The 16,351-nt window shown below is 38.6% G+C and overlaps 1 protein-coding gene across 3 annotated transcripts in view; it reads left to right on the top strand.

Annotated features, from left to right (window-relative positions):
- lmo1 (LIM domain only 1) overlaps positions 1 to 12,714 on the top strand; it is a 36,536-nt gene extending 23,822 nt beyond the window's left edge. For 2 of the 3 annotated variants that reach the window (XM_079865779.1, XM_079865781.1), the window contains exons 3-4: positions 8,804 to 8,929; positions 11,849 to 12,672. In XM_079865779.1, the coding sequence (XP_079721905.1) occupies positions 8,804 to 8,929; positions 11,849 to 11,954 (232 nt within the window). In that variant the 3' untranslated portion in view covers positions 11,955 to 12,672. Of the gene's footprint in view, positions 1 to 8,803; positions 8,930 to 11,848 lie in introns of all 3 variants that reach the window. The other variant, XM_079865780.1, reaches the window with a different exon arrangement.
- The last annotated feature ends 3,637 nt before the right edge of the window (positions 12,715 to 16,351 follow it).

The following is a 16,351-nucleotide window of genomic DNA, read 5'->3' as shown; positions in this document are numbered from 1 at the left end:
ATCTAGTCATTTATCCCCAAGCTGCTCTCCCCAAAGAGCCCCCACTGGTGAGGCCCTTCTAGTAAGACATGCAGTTCAGCATTGTCGTCATTACCAGCGTTAAAGAGATAGTTCACCCAAATATAAAAATGATGTCATCATTTACACACCCTCATGTAGTTCCAAACCGGTTCAACTTACTTTTTTTCTGTAGGACACAAAATAAGATATTTTGTCTTTTGCTTTTCAAAGAAAGTCAACGGGGTTAAAAAAAAAGTCAAGTATGAAAAAATAAATAAATAAATCACTAACAATATTTTTCTTAAACAGAAAAAATGTACAAATAATAATGTAGAATAATGATTGAGCCTCAGGCTCAACAGTGAAGAAACGCTGGTACACTGAAGCGCTTTGCTACCGAGTTGGTTGCAGGAAGGTTTCTTCAAGCATCTTGGAGACGTTCCCGCAGTTCTTCTGGATTTAGTCAGTCTCAGTTTTTTCTGTTTCTTCATGTAACCACAGACGGACTCGATGATGGTGAGATCAGATCATACCGGCTGTTGTCAGACTCCTTGTGCATACACAAATCTCACTGGATTAAACTGATATTTCCTACTGACACACTACAGCAAAAGATATAAATAAAGCCCCTTTCACACAGAGATTCTGGAAAATACACGGATAAATTGACCCGGGATTTGACCCGGGTTCGTTTGATTTTAGTTCATTCACACTGCCAGTGATTTTCCGTTCACACACAACCCGTAAAAATCCCGTAAAGACACGTGACATCGATGTGACTTGTAATGTCTCAGCAGTGTCTTAAGTTTGCTTGTGAAACCACGCTTGTGCATTTTTTTCTCTGATTTGATCATAAACTTGCACATTATGTACCGTTTCACAGCTGGCGAACGATCCCGGCTTCAGCATCATCACTAGGACACGGCATTATTATGGCTTCTGTTCACACAGCGCGCGTTCCGGGACTAAACACGGCAATGTTACTAGGTTCCCAACCCGGCATCGATCCCGGCATCAATCCCGGGTCGTGTTTGCGTTCACACAGAAGGCACTCTGGCAATTTGCCGGCAATTTCCCGGGTTCAAAGCGCTGTGTGAAAGGGGTTTAACTGACTTAAAACCAGGGTGGGGGGGTGGGTGATGGGTGTATATACTACTAGTACTGTATATATGAGATTAATCAGATATACACAAAATGCACAAAATGTCATGAATACTCAAGTGAACATAACTATATAACGTACAAATTCTGACTGGCATGCAAATCGTATAGTTAATATGCTTTTCTGTAATGCACCAGAAAAATGTCAAAAACACACCTAAAACACAGACAATATATATATTTTTTTTAAACTCAAGATTTTTTACATGATTTTGTTAAATGTTGAAACATCCTTAAATTAATATACTGTATAAAATCTTTGAATATTTGGATTCATATTTCACTCTCGTCAACTAAAATATTATTTTTGACTACAATAAGATGGAAACGAAATGCAATAAAAGTGAAACCAAAAGCAATGTATTTTGTCCAAAAACTATTAATAAAACAAAAAACTGTTTAAAAATTAACATTGGCCATTAAACAGTCACAACTGTTATGATACTGTAAGAGTAACCTGACAAAGTTCCCAATAGGTAAACTGGAAGATGTGAGGTAATGATTAAACGAATAGTTTATAAAATCTAAATTAATACAAAAATGTTTGGCAATTACTTTTTTGTTTGGTGGAATAAAAGTAAAGTGGAGAAGGGAGAAACAGCACAAAAACAAGCTTCCTGTTGCCGCTGTACTGGCTCTGATGTCCTAATGAAATCTAGCCCACTCGTCTGCTCTTCAGCCTGTGACAAATGTGTGCTACTTAATGCCTGGAGATGCTGGATATGAATTCTATTAAGGAACAAATTAAGAAGTATCCCTCTCCTTGCAGACCGAGTGAGGCAGCATTGGTGCGTTCGCTTTGAATGCGAGTGATTGAGACTCCACGCAGGGCGTCCCACCTAAACTTCACCTCCAGCGCACTGCTGGAGAATCAGTCTACTCGCCTTCAGTAATGAAGCTGAAATCTCACCCAGAATTTGTCTCCCATACAGGGAGGTACTTCATTAAAGACAGGCGGGTGGATCAAACGCATTTCTTTTATTTTCGGCTGGGTTTTTTGGAGCCCTGCCATACGCACATTAATTATGAGCTGCGCTCCTTCTGCGTTTTGTCCTTCAGGAGTACTGTAGAGCCATAATGAACCCCCACCCCATGAAAACGCACACAGCCCCACCACTGCACAAAGTAGCTCAAGCAATTGCTTTTGACCATCCTTACGCAGGAAGCAAGTAAACGCCGGATTCATAAGCTTTCAGGCCATACTCTTTCATTACTGTGCACAGAAATAGATTAATCTGTTTTGCTGGGGTCAACAATCTTTTGACCTCATGACCAGAGAGTAAGAGTGCCTCTGTGTTTGACTGTGCTCACCCCAAGACCTGAAATAATTTTTTATGTCGGAAACATCGCATTGTATTACGGGGGACACATCAGTCATTTACTAATCAAAGAAGGGTGCTTTTAATTGAAATATAAAGTAGATTACACCCCCTCTTAATGATGGCGCAGCATGTGAGTATGATTAAAGGGCAGAGATAAGTCTCAGCAATCATTCAGTGCATTTTGATGTTAAAATAGTCTACTGAGCAAGCACGGCTCTGCCAATGAGGTAAAAAAAGAGACATCAGTCATATTGTTTGAGTGGAAACACAATCCCAATGTCAGCCGTATCTCACTTTGAAGATTAACTACTACGCCTAAAAACACAATACAGTCACCCCTGTCTGTAAAAGAAAGAGATCAGTAGTGGAAATGCATCAGTTTCAATCACTAATGATATTATCAGCATTACAATTTAAGAGAACAGTTACTGTTCGTATTAGTACGATTTTTAATTTTTTTATATAATAATAATAATAATAATAATAAGATATATACTGTAGAACAAACGGATAGGTAGAACAATTAGAATATAATAAACATTTGGTTTAGAAAAAATTTTTAAAGGGAAAATCTCTGACTTTTGAACCCCACTGTATTCAGAACTTGTGCAAATTCACATACAGTATTGAACCACCGTCTCTTTGAACGCAAGTAAAGCACTAGAACAGCTGAAGTCTAATCACAGAGAGACTTTAAAGGGAAGGAAGCTGATGCCGGCTTCAGAGGAGTTATGAAGAAACACCAGAAGAGAAACACCTGTCTACACAGAGCCGCAGGGAATCATAGAGAACAATGAGCAAAGGCTTTCAGCTTTAATACTAAAGTTTAGTTAAACACAAACAAGATTATGAAGGGAAAAGCTCTGTTCTCCTTTCCTTTATTGTCTTAAGAATTTCCCCCCTTATTCAGTGGATTTGGCATGCTGGGGACTTTATAGTTTTTTCTAAGATTTCTAGTTTGCCAAGGCTATGCTTACATTAAAGGAATACTACATTGAGTTGAGTGCTCATTAATCTTATCACCAGTATCTGTTATTGAATAGACTGCTTTCTTTTCAAGAAAAGAGTTTAAAAGTTTGGTTGTAAATGGCAATTCATTAAGCAAACATTATGCACAATGGACGTTTTAGGCCTGAAAGTTCTTGAGTACATTTTGCTTGGAATAACACATTAAATGGCCTTGCTGATAAAATGGTTTCACTTTATCTTGAATTATATTGCCTGAAAATCCAAGCCATTGTATTTCAAAGTTTGCTGGTGACCTTCCAAATGAGTTTCTGTAACCTCCTAATCCACTTAAATTAACCACCAGTAAAGTCTCCATTTTGAGCCGGGCCATCATAGTGCTGCGAAAACCTACAATTAAACCACCGCAGATTTCTTTGCAGAACCCTGGTTATCTGTCACTGTGTGTGTGTGTGTATATGAGGAGTCCCTTCTCTTTTAAGAAGACTGCTGTGCTCTTAAACCATCAAGAGGTCCCTGAATTTTCACAAGTCAGTAACAACCCTCTCAAACTGCCATCCCTGTGCCTTCTGTGACCTGATTTAGAAAAGAAGGGAAAATGGGTCTTGTGATGTGATCTGTAACACCCTCTACTGTGCAACATGATGGACGTGAGCCATAAGAAATTGTTTAGGTTCCCCAGGGACTCCGACCACCTTTTCAGTAGCAAACCAGGATAACACAACATTGAACTCTCAACTCCAGTTGCTTGCTGCATTAAGGCATGACATTTGAAATGTGTTCGACCACAATCTGTGCTATTCCCTTTTAGAGAACACGGCCCTTCAGACAGACACCTTAATCCTCCTTTCTGCCTCTGAACATGTATGTGTGTCTGCAAACGTTAGGATTATGTGGCCTGCCATCTGAGAACTTGCCAAGATCGAAGAATGACTGGTAGATCTCAGCCAACTACAACTGGCATTCTTACCGTTAAGGGTTGTCCTGTCAAATGTTGTGGCAAATGATTTGGCATAGTCTCTTTAATATGCTGCCAAAGGCCCTCATGAAAAGACAATTCTTGGACGGATCTATCTTTGTCAAAAGCATGAAATACCAATACATAGAGATGTGTAAAAATATACATTTTCCAATTAATCACGATCTTTATTTTTAAATAAATATTTCACCTGAGTTGAATGTGATGCAATAAATACAGCACAATAATGGCAAGAAAAGTCTGTCTATTGAGATGTCCTCATAAGCTGCACACAAAAACAAACGTAAAACATGCAGTGTCGTCCAATTCACAGCCTGATTCACGAACAAATGACTCTAATGAGCAAGTTCTTTAAATGAGTCAAAAACATACAGAACGACCAGGGTTTGAAATTAACTTTTTCACTCACCGGCCAATTTTTCTACTAAATTAAAGGGATGGTTCAGAGTACCGGGCTTTTCCCAAATCCCAAATGGTACAGGCTTTTCCCAAATCACAGAAGTGACCTCGACGTCCGGGTTAGCGGTAGCATGAGCCATCAGGCAAGTGTTATTTAAATAAACTCCTGATGTACTTACAAACTTTCCAATGCCTCGTTTTATGAGTACAGAACGTATTTGTACTACTGTAGAAGTTTGGTACCATTCTGGGCATTATTAGTGGGGTCATTTACGAGATACATCCTTAGATCCATTAGCGCCTGCACTAAGCCATTCGGCTGATATCTCTAAATAAGCTCTAACTTTAATAATGTTCGACCACGGGAAAAAAAGCTTCTGGGGGGTGTTTGGCTCGAGGTCATGGTGCAAAGGACCCTAGGTTAAAATTACTCTGAACCATCCCTTTAATTTACCGACATTCAGAACTTCTACTAGCCAAAAATAAAAAATAAACCAGATTAAATAGTTGCAGCTTATAATGTTTATTATTATTATTATTATTATTATTATTATTATTTTATTTTATTTTTTATTATTTCATACATTAATTTCTTATTCAAACAAAACCCTGCCATCTAACGTTTGTTCAAGTAAGCCAGATATGCGCAGATTCTGCGCAATACGCTGTATTTAATATAACATGATGACTCACGAGTTGAGTATTTGCGCTAAATCTGCGCAGATTTTGCTTACACGAACTTCCCCGGCAAAGTAACCGGCCAAATTGGCTAGTAAATTGACAGCGTTACCTGCCACAGTTGATTTTTACCCGCATTTGACGGGTTGGCGGGTGTTAAAGCAGAACTTGGTAACTTTTTTAACTTAATAAAACTGTCTAGAAATCATTTGGATGGTTAAACAACCTGTTCTGGTGATATTGGTGACTTTCCCCGCTCCCCCCAGTGTTCCCAGGCGGAAAACCAACCTTGCAACTTGGGGACTACCGTCCCGGCAAGATGGAAATTGGAAGTCTCGTGAGAAGCGAGAACGAGAGCGAGAGCGAGCGCGAAACACGAATTGCTTTACGGCAATTCGACATAAACACACACACACGCATGTATGATGTATTACCCACCTCGGTAGACATAGCTCCACACGATACAGTTGGCTTGCTCCGATCAAAACAAACGCACATGAGCAGCGGTAGAGAGGAGGAGGAGGAGGAGGCCGCCGCAAATGAGTTTTTTACGACAGTGAGTGTTGTGAAATATACGCCCCACAGCTGTAGGGGGAGCTCGTGGGGAAAACATGCGACAACAAAAGGGAAAATCAGCGAAGAAGTGACTAGAGTTCACTAGAGTTGCCGAGTTCTGCTTTAATTTCAAACCCTGAGCACGACCATTATAGTGTGCTCATCATTGTATTATAGTGTATATACAGTAGTACAATGACTCTTCTGAGCTGGTTCTTTTAAATGAACAGTTCAAAAAGACAAGTTTGCAATTTGACTAGTTTTATTTGAATAAAGCCTTGAATTATTTACATTAGCCAAGTGGCATTCTGTTGTATGTCAGCAAAATGCATATTTTAACTGAAATATTCCCAAACGGATCAGAATCTAAATTAAAGGGTTAGTTCACCCAAAAATGAAAATTCTGTCAGTAATTACTCACCCTCATGTTGTTCCAACCATGTAAGTCTTTCGTTCATCTTCGGAACACAAATTAAGATATTTTTGATGAAATCTGACAGAATTTTGACTCCTCCATAGGCTTCCAGTGTGACCGAAACTCACCGGCCCAGAATAGTTATTAAAACATCGTTAAAATAGTCCAAGTAACTACAGTGGCACTACATTAAGTTTATCATGCGACGAGAATACTTTTTGTGCGCAAAAACAAACAAAAATAACGACTTTATTCCACTTTTCATTTCCTTCTCTCTGGGCCTCGTAGTGTTTTTGCGCTGCGCGTCTGTGTTGCACGTCATCACGCAACACACACATGACCGGCGTCGGCCAATAGTGAGCCTACGTGGTGACGTGTAACACAGACGCGCTGCGCAAAAACACTACGCAAACCAACTAGACATCCAGAGAGAAGGAAATGAATAGTGGAATAAAGTCGTTATTTTTGTTTGTTTTTGCGCACAAAAAGTATTCTCGTCGCTTGATATACTTAAGATTAAGCCACTGTAGTCACTTGGACTATATTAACGATCTCTTTAATAACTTTTCTGGGCCAGCAAGTTTCGGTCACACTGGAAGCCTATGGAGGAGTGAAACATGGCTCAGATTTCATCAAAAATATCTTAATTTGTGTTCCGAAGATGAACGAAGGTATTACGCGGTTGGAACAACATGAGGGTGAGTAATTACTGACAGAATTTTAATTTTTGGGTGAACTAACCCTTTAAATCAAGAGTTTGTGAATCAAAATCGAACCGAGACATTTGTATCGATACCCAGCCTTACCAATAAAAAATAATAATTTGGAATACTTTATAATAATAATTTGGAATCAGTTGACTTATTACAGTGATACATTAGAAATACAGATAACATGGAACTAAGCAATTATTTTTTAGCAACTTGTACAGTAAATACACTTACTGTGATTACAAATATAATTCTATGTGTAGTGTTTAACAGACACTAATGTAAAGTGTAACTGTAAAATGTAAAGTATAAAATGTGTATATGCAATTATTAGTTAGTTTCTGTGCTGACCTTGGAACAGAGCTGCAGTTGAACCATTATTTTAATAAGCTAAACTCTTTTGTGAGGCAACACCTCGCTGGGGTTGCACGGCCTCCTCAGAGTGTCAGAGTTCCACATAAACACATTTTACTGGAGCAGTAACCCGATCTAACAATGGCTCTTTTTAACACCTCACCTATCTGATATAACAACATGCCCTCTCCCACCATAAGACTCCTCTCCGCTCGGGTCTGTTGCTCTAATTAACAGCAGGGTCTGCTGGATAGATGCTAGCGGTTACGCAGGGCAAGCAGTCGAGAGAGACTAATATGGACTCGCAGCAACTTTGTTCTGTTTCCTTATCTTTTCAACCAAGTCCTTAACTTTAGAGGAGTGTTTAGCATACTGCCTCATCCTGATCCTGCCTTATTTTTCCCTTTTTCCTCTCCCTGTTCTTCTCCATTTGCTCTTCCTGTGTGCATAGCATCCCTGTTCTGTAGAACGTATATCTATATCTCTGACTCTGAATCTCCAAATTAAACATTGGAGCAAGGGCTTTGAAAATGAAAATGTAAATCCTACGGCGGATGTAGTGGAGGAAAGCGATCTGCCTCGATGCCTTGTTCTGTTTGTGACCTTGGCGGTTTGCATCCCATCTAATAAGCTTAAACAAACAGCGGAGAAATGTGAGTTTTGTGTCACTTTCTGTGCTCCAGCGAGCATCTACTTACTTACCTCTCCAAGGTTACGCACCATACTGACTCTCTCTACATCTCACTCTGTTTTTAGCTGGTCACAGAGAAATGAGGAGAATGAGAGGAGGATAGAGGCAGTATCCTTGTGAGGGGAATCTTTTGAACTTGACTATATTATAGTATTTAGCCTCTTGTGTAAAATCCAGCTGGCTTTGGTCTGACCAAAGTCTCATTAGTTACTCTGGATTTAAAAGAGAGAGAAAAAAAAAAACTTTGAGCAGTTCAATTGCTCGTCTCAGACCTGTTTTCATTGCTTTTGCAGTGTGCTAGGCAAAATCTCTTTGAAGAAGGGGATTAGAACCATGTGATCATTTTAATTAGATCATTAGCTAAGAATTAACATCTAGGTTTGTACCCTCATTAACAAAAAATACCTAATGTGTGCCAAGCTGGATTCACGTATCGCATTAAATGTCCAATGTTTGTTTTTTTTCTCCCACTTCTTTAGTTGTTTTCTTGCCTTTTTTGGTTTGTTGCATGATTTCGTAAAGGCTAAGAAAGGTATAAGTGAGTAAATCTGCTTTTTGTGTTTTCTCTCACAGGCTCTTTGGTACAACGGGGAACTGTGCAGCCTGCAGTAAACTGATCCCAGCCTTTGAAATGGTTATGAGGGCCAGAGATAATGTTTACCATTTGGACTGTTTTGCCTGTCAGCTTTGTAACCAGAGGTAAGGAGAAAAAGATTACAACAAGCCTGCAAGATTGTCTTTCTTTCTTTCTTTCTATCTAGAAATGCAGAAGAACTTATTAGCTGACACAAAAATCACTTAATGACTTCTAGAATTGTGACTTTACACATTCCGATTGGCCCGTACCCCATTTTACTCCGCATTTTCGTCTCAAACCTATGTTTTTTTTGGTCCTGGCTTATATTTGTGACCAGAAGCAGGATTATAAGCTTGAGTTGAGTGAAATTAACCAGCGCTTCAGTGGAGATACCGTTAGCAGACCAAATACCAAGCCTGATCAAACTGTGAATGCCTTATTGAACACAGTCAGCCAGAAAACTCTTACTCAATACACAGCCAAGCCGAGCACGTCACCACTATGTGTCTCGCCGAGGGAATTAAGCAGCTGGACGAATGAACTTTTTAAGGATCATCCTTCCAAACATTCCTGGGGAGCAAAGGAGTGTGACAGTGTCTTAAATGCTCTAGTGTGTGACCTACTTCAAAAAAAGACTTTTGTGTCATTCTCAAAACCTGCTGCATGCACGCTACACTCATTGAATACTACAGTAAATACAATTAAGGTCAAACTTCATTTCAGAACAGATGCTGCAAATACAATATTTTTCAGCTATTTTGTAACTGACTACTCCTCCTCTTAAGGATCTAGATGTTGAATACATCTATAAAACAAAATGAAGCATATGGTAGGAAAGAGGAATAAAAAGTCAAGTGGCATATTTGATAAGAACCATATGTGAAGTAAAGTTTGGTGAGTGAAGCATCACCGCTGAAGGATGGCACACGAGGAACTCAGTTCTATTCCCCCGCTCCATTCCTTTGGCAACGCAGAACATTGGTGTGGCACTGATTGATAAGAGAAAACATCATTGGCTTTCATCATGGCCGCTCTATTGTACATACAATATTCATGGCTTTCATATGCAAACTTGTTAATGTAAAAATGCAGTGCACACATGGAATGTTTTTCTCTTTAATTGGCATGAAATTTCATGGGAAGTTTTTAGAGGCTAACAATTTATACTTTGGCAAGGAGCCCCAAAATAGGGGGGGGGGGGGGAGCTCAGCGGTGGGGTTTCCTTGGAAACTGGTGCAGCTTTTTGGGGGTTTCTTTTGCCAATGAAAAGAAATGGTGGCATGCTTTCATTGGATGCCAGTCCTGTCCTGCTTTGAAAAATGCTGTTGGTTTTGAAGACATTTAGTTAAAGCTACACCTTATTGCTACATCACAGGAGACTTTGAGGCTGCCACAGAAACAGTAGCATTCCTAATGCCAGTGATGACGAAGACGGCCCACTGCATGTTCATTTACACTGATGCACTATTACCTATATAAAGAAAAAGTAAATTGATTTGTATATATTCAATGCTGAATAGCCCATGCACATATATTACATATAGCTTATTAAAATAGAAAACAGTTCATTTAAATTGTTTGATCAAATAAATGCATCCTTGGTAAGCATGAGACTTCTTTCAAAACATTAAAGGAACACTCCACCCATTTGCATTAAGCTTTGCATTGTTAGAAACCCAGTCATACTATTGAATGGTCGTGCAACACTCTCTCATTTTCCCCTGAGACGGGAGAAATCCATATTTACCTCTTTACACTTCCTCCCACAATGACGCAAAAATCGTCATTTTGCGTCATTGTCGGAGGAAGTGTAAGAGGGGGGGATTTCTGTTGAGACTACAAGCATTAGTTCCCACCCTTTCAAACCCGCCCATAGGGGGTTGGACCTAATGCGCTAACAGACCTATCACAGATCAGTGCCAGTGCGTTTGATTTCACCATTCATTGTTTACATGCACACCTTTTGTTTCAATCTAACTGAATTCATTCCGATTGGTGAATTTGAATGTAGTGTTTACATGAACGCTAAACAAGTGATCGGTTGATGTGCGTTTTACCCTTGCTAAGAAAATACCCGCTCCTCCGTGAGAGATACAAGACCAGTGCGTCTCACAGGTGTCGGTCATCAGTAATCACGCCAAGGGCCTCGCCTCGTTCTCCCGCGGCCCTAGTCTCGTCCTGTGCTCGACTGTAGAACGCAAAAGCCGAATCCCGGATATTTTGTGCGATCTCAAAAACCCGGGCAGACTCACGGAGACTAACGTTAGTAGCTTAGCTTTGTTGTTTACAACTGCTTTCTAACCGGTAGGCGTGGCTTGGGAGTGGCCTAGTAGAGCAGCGAAGCAAGTGCATTCTGGGAGTTGTTGTCTTTCATCCACATGAGCCAAAAATACATTTTCTGGCTTTTCTCAGTCTAGAAGGCTCCAAATTCAAAAATAATTTCACATTTCTACTACATAAATGACCCAATTTAAATACACATTCATCTTTCCAGAGGTGAAGTATCCCTTTAAGGAATCTTACCGACCCCAAACTTTTGATGGATAGTGTATATAAAATTGCAGTTCAAATTTTAAATGTAGAACAAAATGAATAAAGTTCACTTAGATTACCACTTAAATAAAAGCTTCATTTCCCAGAATCCATTACCCATTAACTACAATAATTCCAATACAATAATTGAATTACAGTAAATTCCTGCCATTTCAAACAATTCTTTGATTCTGAATGTTGTCCAACTAAACCGTAGTGTTTCAGTGTCAAAGTCTGTTCAAATTTGACCAAAAAAATCACATAACTATTGAGTCTGATGCTGAATCTGCCTTATTTCCTGAGATACCTGAATGATCATTTGTTATCCCTATTATAAATGAAACAACAAGAACAACCTAACTGCACAAAAACAAAACAAAAATTTCAACATAGTACAATATTTCAGACTTAAAGCTGATTTTAAAATCTGTTGCTGCCTCTGTTGTGGACTTGATGTGAATAAGCCCAATAGATTTGTATGTTAACCTGTTTGTTTGTTTTTTCTGCAGGTTTTGTGTGGGCGACAAGTTTTTCCTAAAAAACAACATGATTCTGTGTCAGATGGACTATGAGGAGGGGCAGCTCAACGGGAGCTTTGAGACGCAAGTTCAATAGCCAATCAAACGATGGCAGCGGCAGCTCTCGGTCCACAAACACACACACAAACACAAGCTTCTGTGCGATGGATGTTCTGCTGCACTCAGAGAGAAGAGCATCTGTCTGCTTGCCTGCAATACTTTTTACAGTAAAAGCCCTATTGGTCCCTGAGGACTCTATTGTAAATGTACTACTTTTTGGCCCTTCCTGTCCCCAACACTGAGCAGTTACACGTTTTGATGTACAGTTGTGCCTGCTTAGTTGAGCACTGTAATGCCTGTATGGTTTTTGTGATGTTTTTCTGTTTTGGTCTCTTAACTATTTCTCTCTCTCTCTATCACTTGTTCTTCTAATGCTTCTCTGAGGGTATGTACAGTCGGTTTTCTGTATATATAAACTGGAACATTTATTTTATGAAACTGTAATGCAATTTTATTACCAGTGTGAATTAAAAAGATTCTTAAATGTTCATAGTTGAGTTTGTTTTCTGATCCTAAAGCCAAAGTTTGAAGAGGCTGGCCCATGTATCAACAAATGTAATTATTGAACACTCTTAAAATGGCTGAAGCTTCAAAAACATTTATCAGACAACTACAAAGAAATAATAAATGATGACAATTTTATATACAGAATGGCATAATAAAACAGCATATTTTAATTGCTGATGGACTAAGACAAGTTGTTTTCAGAAGAATTAAATACGGTCTTATTTCGAATAAAGGAAACTAATTAAAAAACTCCAAGTTGTTGTTGTTGTCGTAATAAAATAACATCGAGTACCACAACACATCTGTCAAGTCTGGTCATGCTGAGTGTCTGATTCTGAGCTTGTATTTACTTGTATAAATACTTATCCTTAGTATTGGTGATTCAAGTCTTGATAAAATACCTTTTGAGTGCATGTCTGACATGGAACAACTCATAATGAACTGTTTTCTGGAGAAAAATAACAGCATGGTATTTGTACGCAAAACATACAGCAAAATTTTTCTTGCCACCTTGGGTTTTTCAGTCTTTTTAAAGCATTGTGAGAGTTAAACTGCTCTCTCAAAAGCGCTGCATTTCCGAATGGCTTTCATGAACAAAAGAAGTGCAATTAAAGGTTTGCGACTGAGGTGACACAATCTTCTGTCCCATTACTTTTGATTTTCATCTGTTGGTGGTAATTCTTGTTTCTATGAGCTCTGAACCACAGGAGAGCTGCTTCACAGAGGATCTGCCATTTAAAGCAATTAGTTTCATTCATTGTGGGTAAGAAATGGGAAGGGTATCAGTTGGGGTCTTACAGCATATTGAAATTTCATTTACAGATGTCCAATACTTAAAGCAGACTCTCCGGTATAATTTTGCTAAATAGAGCTTTTCATGCTATTCATACGGAAAACTTCTCCCCGTTTCCCAGAGTGCTTTGAAAACTTCAGACTTAAAAGAGCACAAAGTACTTAAAAAAGTACAAACATGAACTTAAAACTAAAATGTTTTTATTATAAATGCTGTCCAACGTAGGGGGAACATTTTTAAATAAAAACTGTTTTAAGGCACAAGTACAATACCTTACAATAAGTAAATAAATACAATACTTATAATAAGACTTTATTATACAATTTCTTAAAAAAAAAACAACAACAAACCGAACCGTTCTCCACCCGTGGTTCGGCACGCAGTTCCGTATCAGTGTATTGGATCCGTGCGTTGTCTTAAAGTGACAGTAGCCTAGTATTCCTGCTGTTTGATTAATGTTAATGAATGTTAATCAAACAACAAAATACAAGGAAATCACTCCCTGCTCTTGACCGAATAGCTTTTGTAACTTTAACACTGATTAATCCTTATTTAATTTATACAGTGCAGATTATATGCAATGTTATTTTACATTTTGATTACTACATAAAATTTCTGTACCTGCTACTGTTACTGTTGAAGTTTATTTTATTTGTTATTTTTGCTCTATTGCATTCATTTGTGCCGTTCCTTGTCATTTATTTATGTTCCTTATTTTTATTTGACAGTAGTCCTTTTTTCCCTGAACAAAGCACATGCCAAACCGTACTTAAACAGTGCCCATAATGAAAAAACCAAACGGCGAGTAATTTGAACGTTGCACCCCTACAAACGACACACCTTTTTTTTATAATATGTGTATCGTGTGGCCAAACAAAGCCCATAAGAAAACATTTCGCACAACGCTAGCACAAAGCACAAAATTATACAAACACACACAGACACCAAACAAAATGAAAAGAGACTCATTTCTGTAATCAGTGCAACAGTGATAAAACTGCACACAAACTTCACACACACTGAGCACATGTGAATATAACAGGCCATCAAATCAAGGAATAAAGGCGGCCAAACAATTGCAAAATCACCATAAACTTTTAATGTTTCTCCCCACCTGCATCGGCAAGACGTTTATAACCACACATGGACAACATATGGGTTTTGACCTTCAGGCCAGACATACATGTGCATATTTTCACCCAAAATGTGGAGAAAGTACCTATACTGTGGATGACAGCAGGCTTTCATGGAAGCACTGCTCCAGTAGGGAAAGCAGACCAGCCACATCATTTGCTAACAAATAAATCAAGTGTACAATGTGCATTAATTAGAAATTCATTAAAAATTCAGACTCACCGGCAGGTGTGCAAATAAAGGATTAGCGAGACAGCAATTACGCCACATAAGAGTACCTTTTAATTGCAGCTCCTGGATTGATTTACAGGGGGAGACAATCAGGCTCTGTGCAAGATGCCTGATTGCTCATTTTCTAGAAAAATAATGAGGGAAAAGGCCACATACACAACCACAGAGACACACACAGACGCAAGTATCATCCCCAGCTGCAGCATTACCTCACACACACAGACACACACACGACTGCACATGTACTTACTGGTGATTTAAAGGTGAGGTGTGTGTAATTAAAACTACAGGTGCCTTGTCAGTGCTACAGTGCATTTCCCTGGGCAGGAAAAAAATATGTTGCAGCAATACGTTGCATTTTGAATGGTGGTCCAAACCAGCATTAACTAGTATAACCCAGCATGGTCTAATGGCGAGTTCACATTGCACAATTTTCATAGTCGCCAGATCACTGTTCTTTTCACACTGCACGATTATCTGGGGTAATATTCAGTTACTGTTGACAGAGGGTTACACATTGCACAACTTTACAACTCTCTGTCTGCCTGGTCCGCAAACTACGTTTCACAACCAAGCACACGCAAGATAAGTGATAAGGAAATAACTTAAAGAGACCAGAATTGTTATTAAAAATGATACCCCGCAAGAAGCTTGTGATCCAAAATGTCTGTGCACTGATTTGCCGCAAAAAGGAGAAAAAAAAAAAGATTATAGAGGAGGAAATGGTTGGGGAGAGGCGGGTAGCAAGGATTGTGTGTTCTTCAAAGAGAGTTGGAGGTAAATAAATAATTTTGCAATGTGCTGCTGTTGCGGCTGGTCAAGCAAATGTTTGTGCTTTGTTTCTGTTTGATATAATTGTAAAGCTTATGTGTAATAATGATATTCTGGTCTATAACTTTCCGCTGCCCTGTATCTAGCTCTCTCATTGGCTGTAGGTCATCGCCGATGTAATTTTCAGTCAGAACACATTTCACACAGCAGGATTTTCGCAAACAGGTCCAGATATATTTGACATACCAAATATCTCACGGGCGTCGGCAACACGTCGGCGATTCTCTCAGATCGCGTCTTTGATCACTGCGTGATTGTCACTCTCGTGAACGAGCACAGATTTGTCTCATATTTTGGGCATTTGTCTGCGATTTCGCAAAGCCTGTCGGCGAGTGAAAATCAGGGCTAAAATCGTGCCGTGTGAACTCGGCATAAGCAGGTCATTTAAGCAAATATAATTCTATGCAGTGTTTATTGAATTCGGCCATGAAGCTGTCATGGTGCACATAATAACCATATACTGTTAAAAAAAAAAAATCTTATAAAATATATGGTAAAAAAAGGGGCAGCTGTGGATTCTAGAAATTCACTGTACAAAAATATGGTGGTTCTATTTTTTACAGTATTGTTAACTGATGTTATTATATAAACTTACTATACACTATAACTATATACAACTACTAAAATCTGCTTTGTACCTATAAATATACAAATCACCATAATAATTAAACTTGTAAAACAGAGCAGAAAGTGGCCTTTCCGGATAACACAAAAAGAGAACTATAATTAAACTACAAAATGTAAGAAAAAAGTACATAACTGATAACAAAATCAATAACAAAAAAAAAAAAAAAAAAATGTTATTTAAATAAAATATAAGGGAATGTCTTTTCACAGTTTTTCGCCCTAAATTATAAATAAAAATTAAATTTTTAAAAGTGCACATATTGTCTTGCAAAATAAAATATAGATTTTCACCATAAATTACAGTACAGGTC

Source organism: Squalius cephalus, assembly GCF_949319135.1.
Source record: "Squalius cephalus genome assembly, chromosome: 3".
Taxonomy (NCBI): Eukaryota; Metazoa; Chordata; class Actinopteri; order Cypriniformes; family Leuciscidae; genus Squalius; species Squalius cephalus.
The sequence above is the reverse complement of the archived record's forward strand: the minus strand, read 5'-3'. Positions and strand labels throughout refer to the sequence as shown.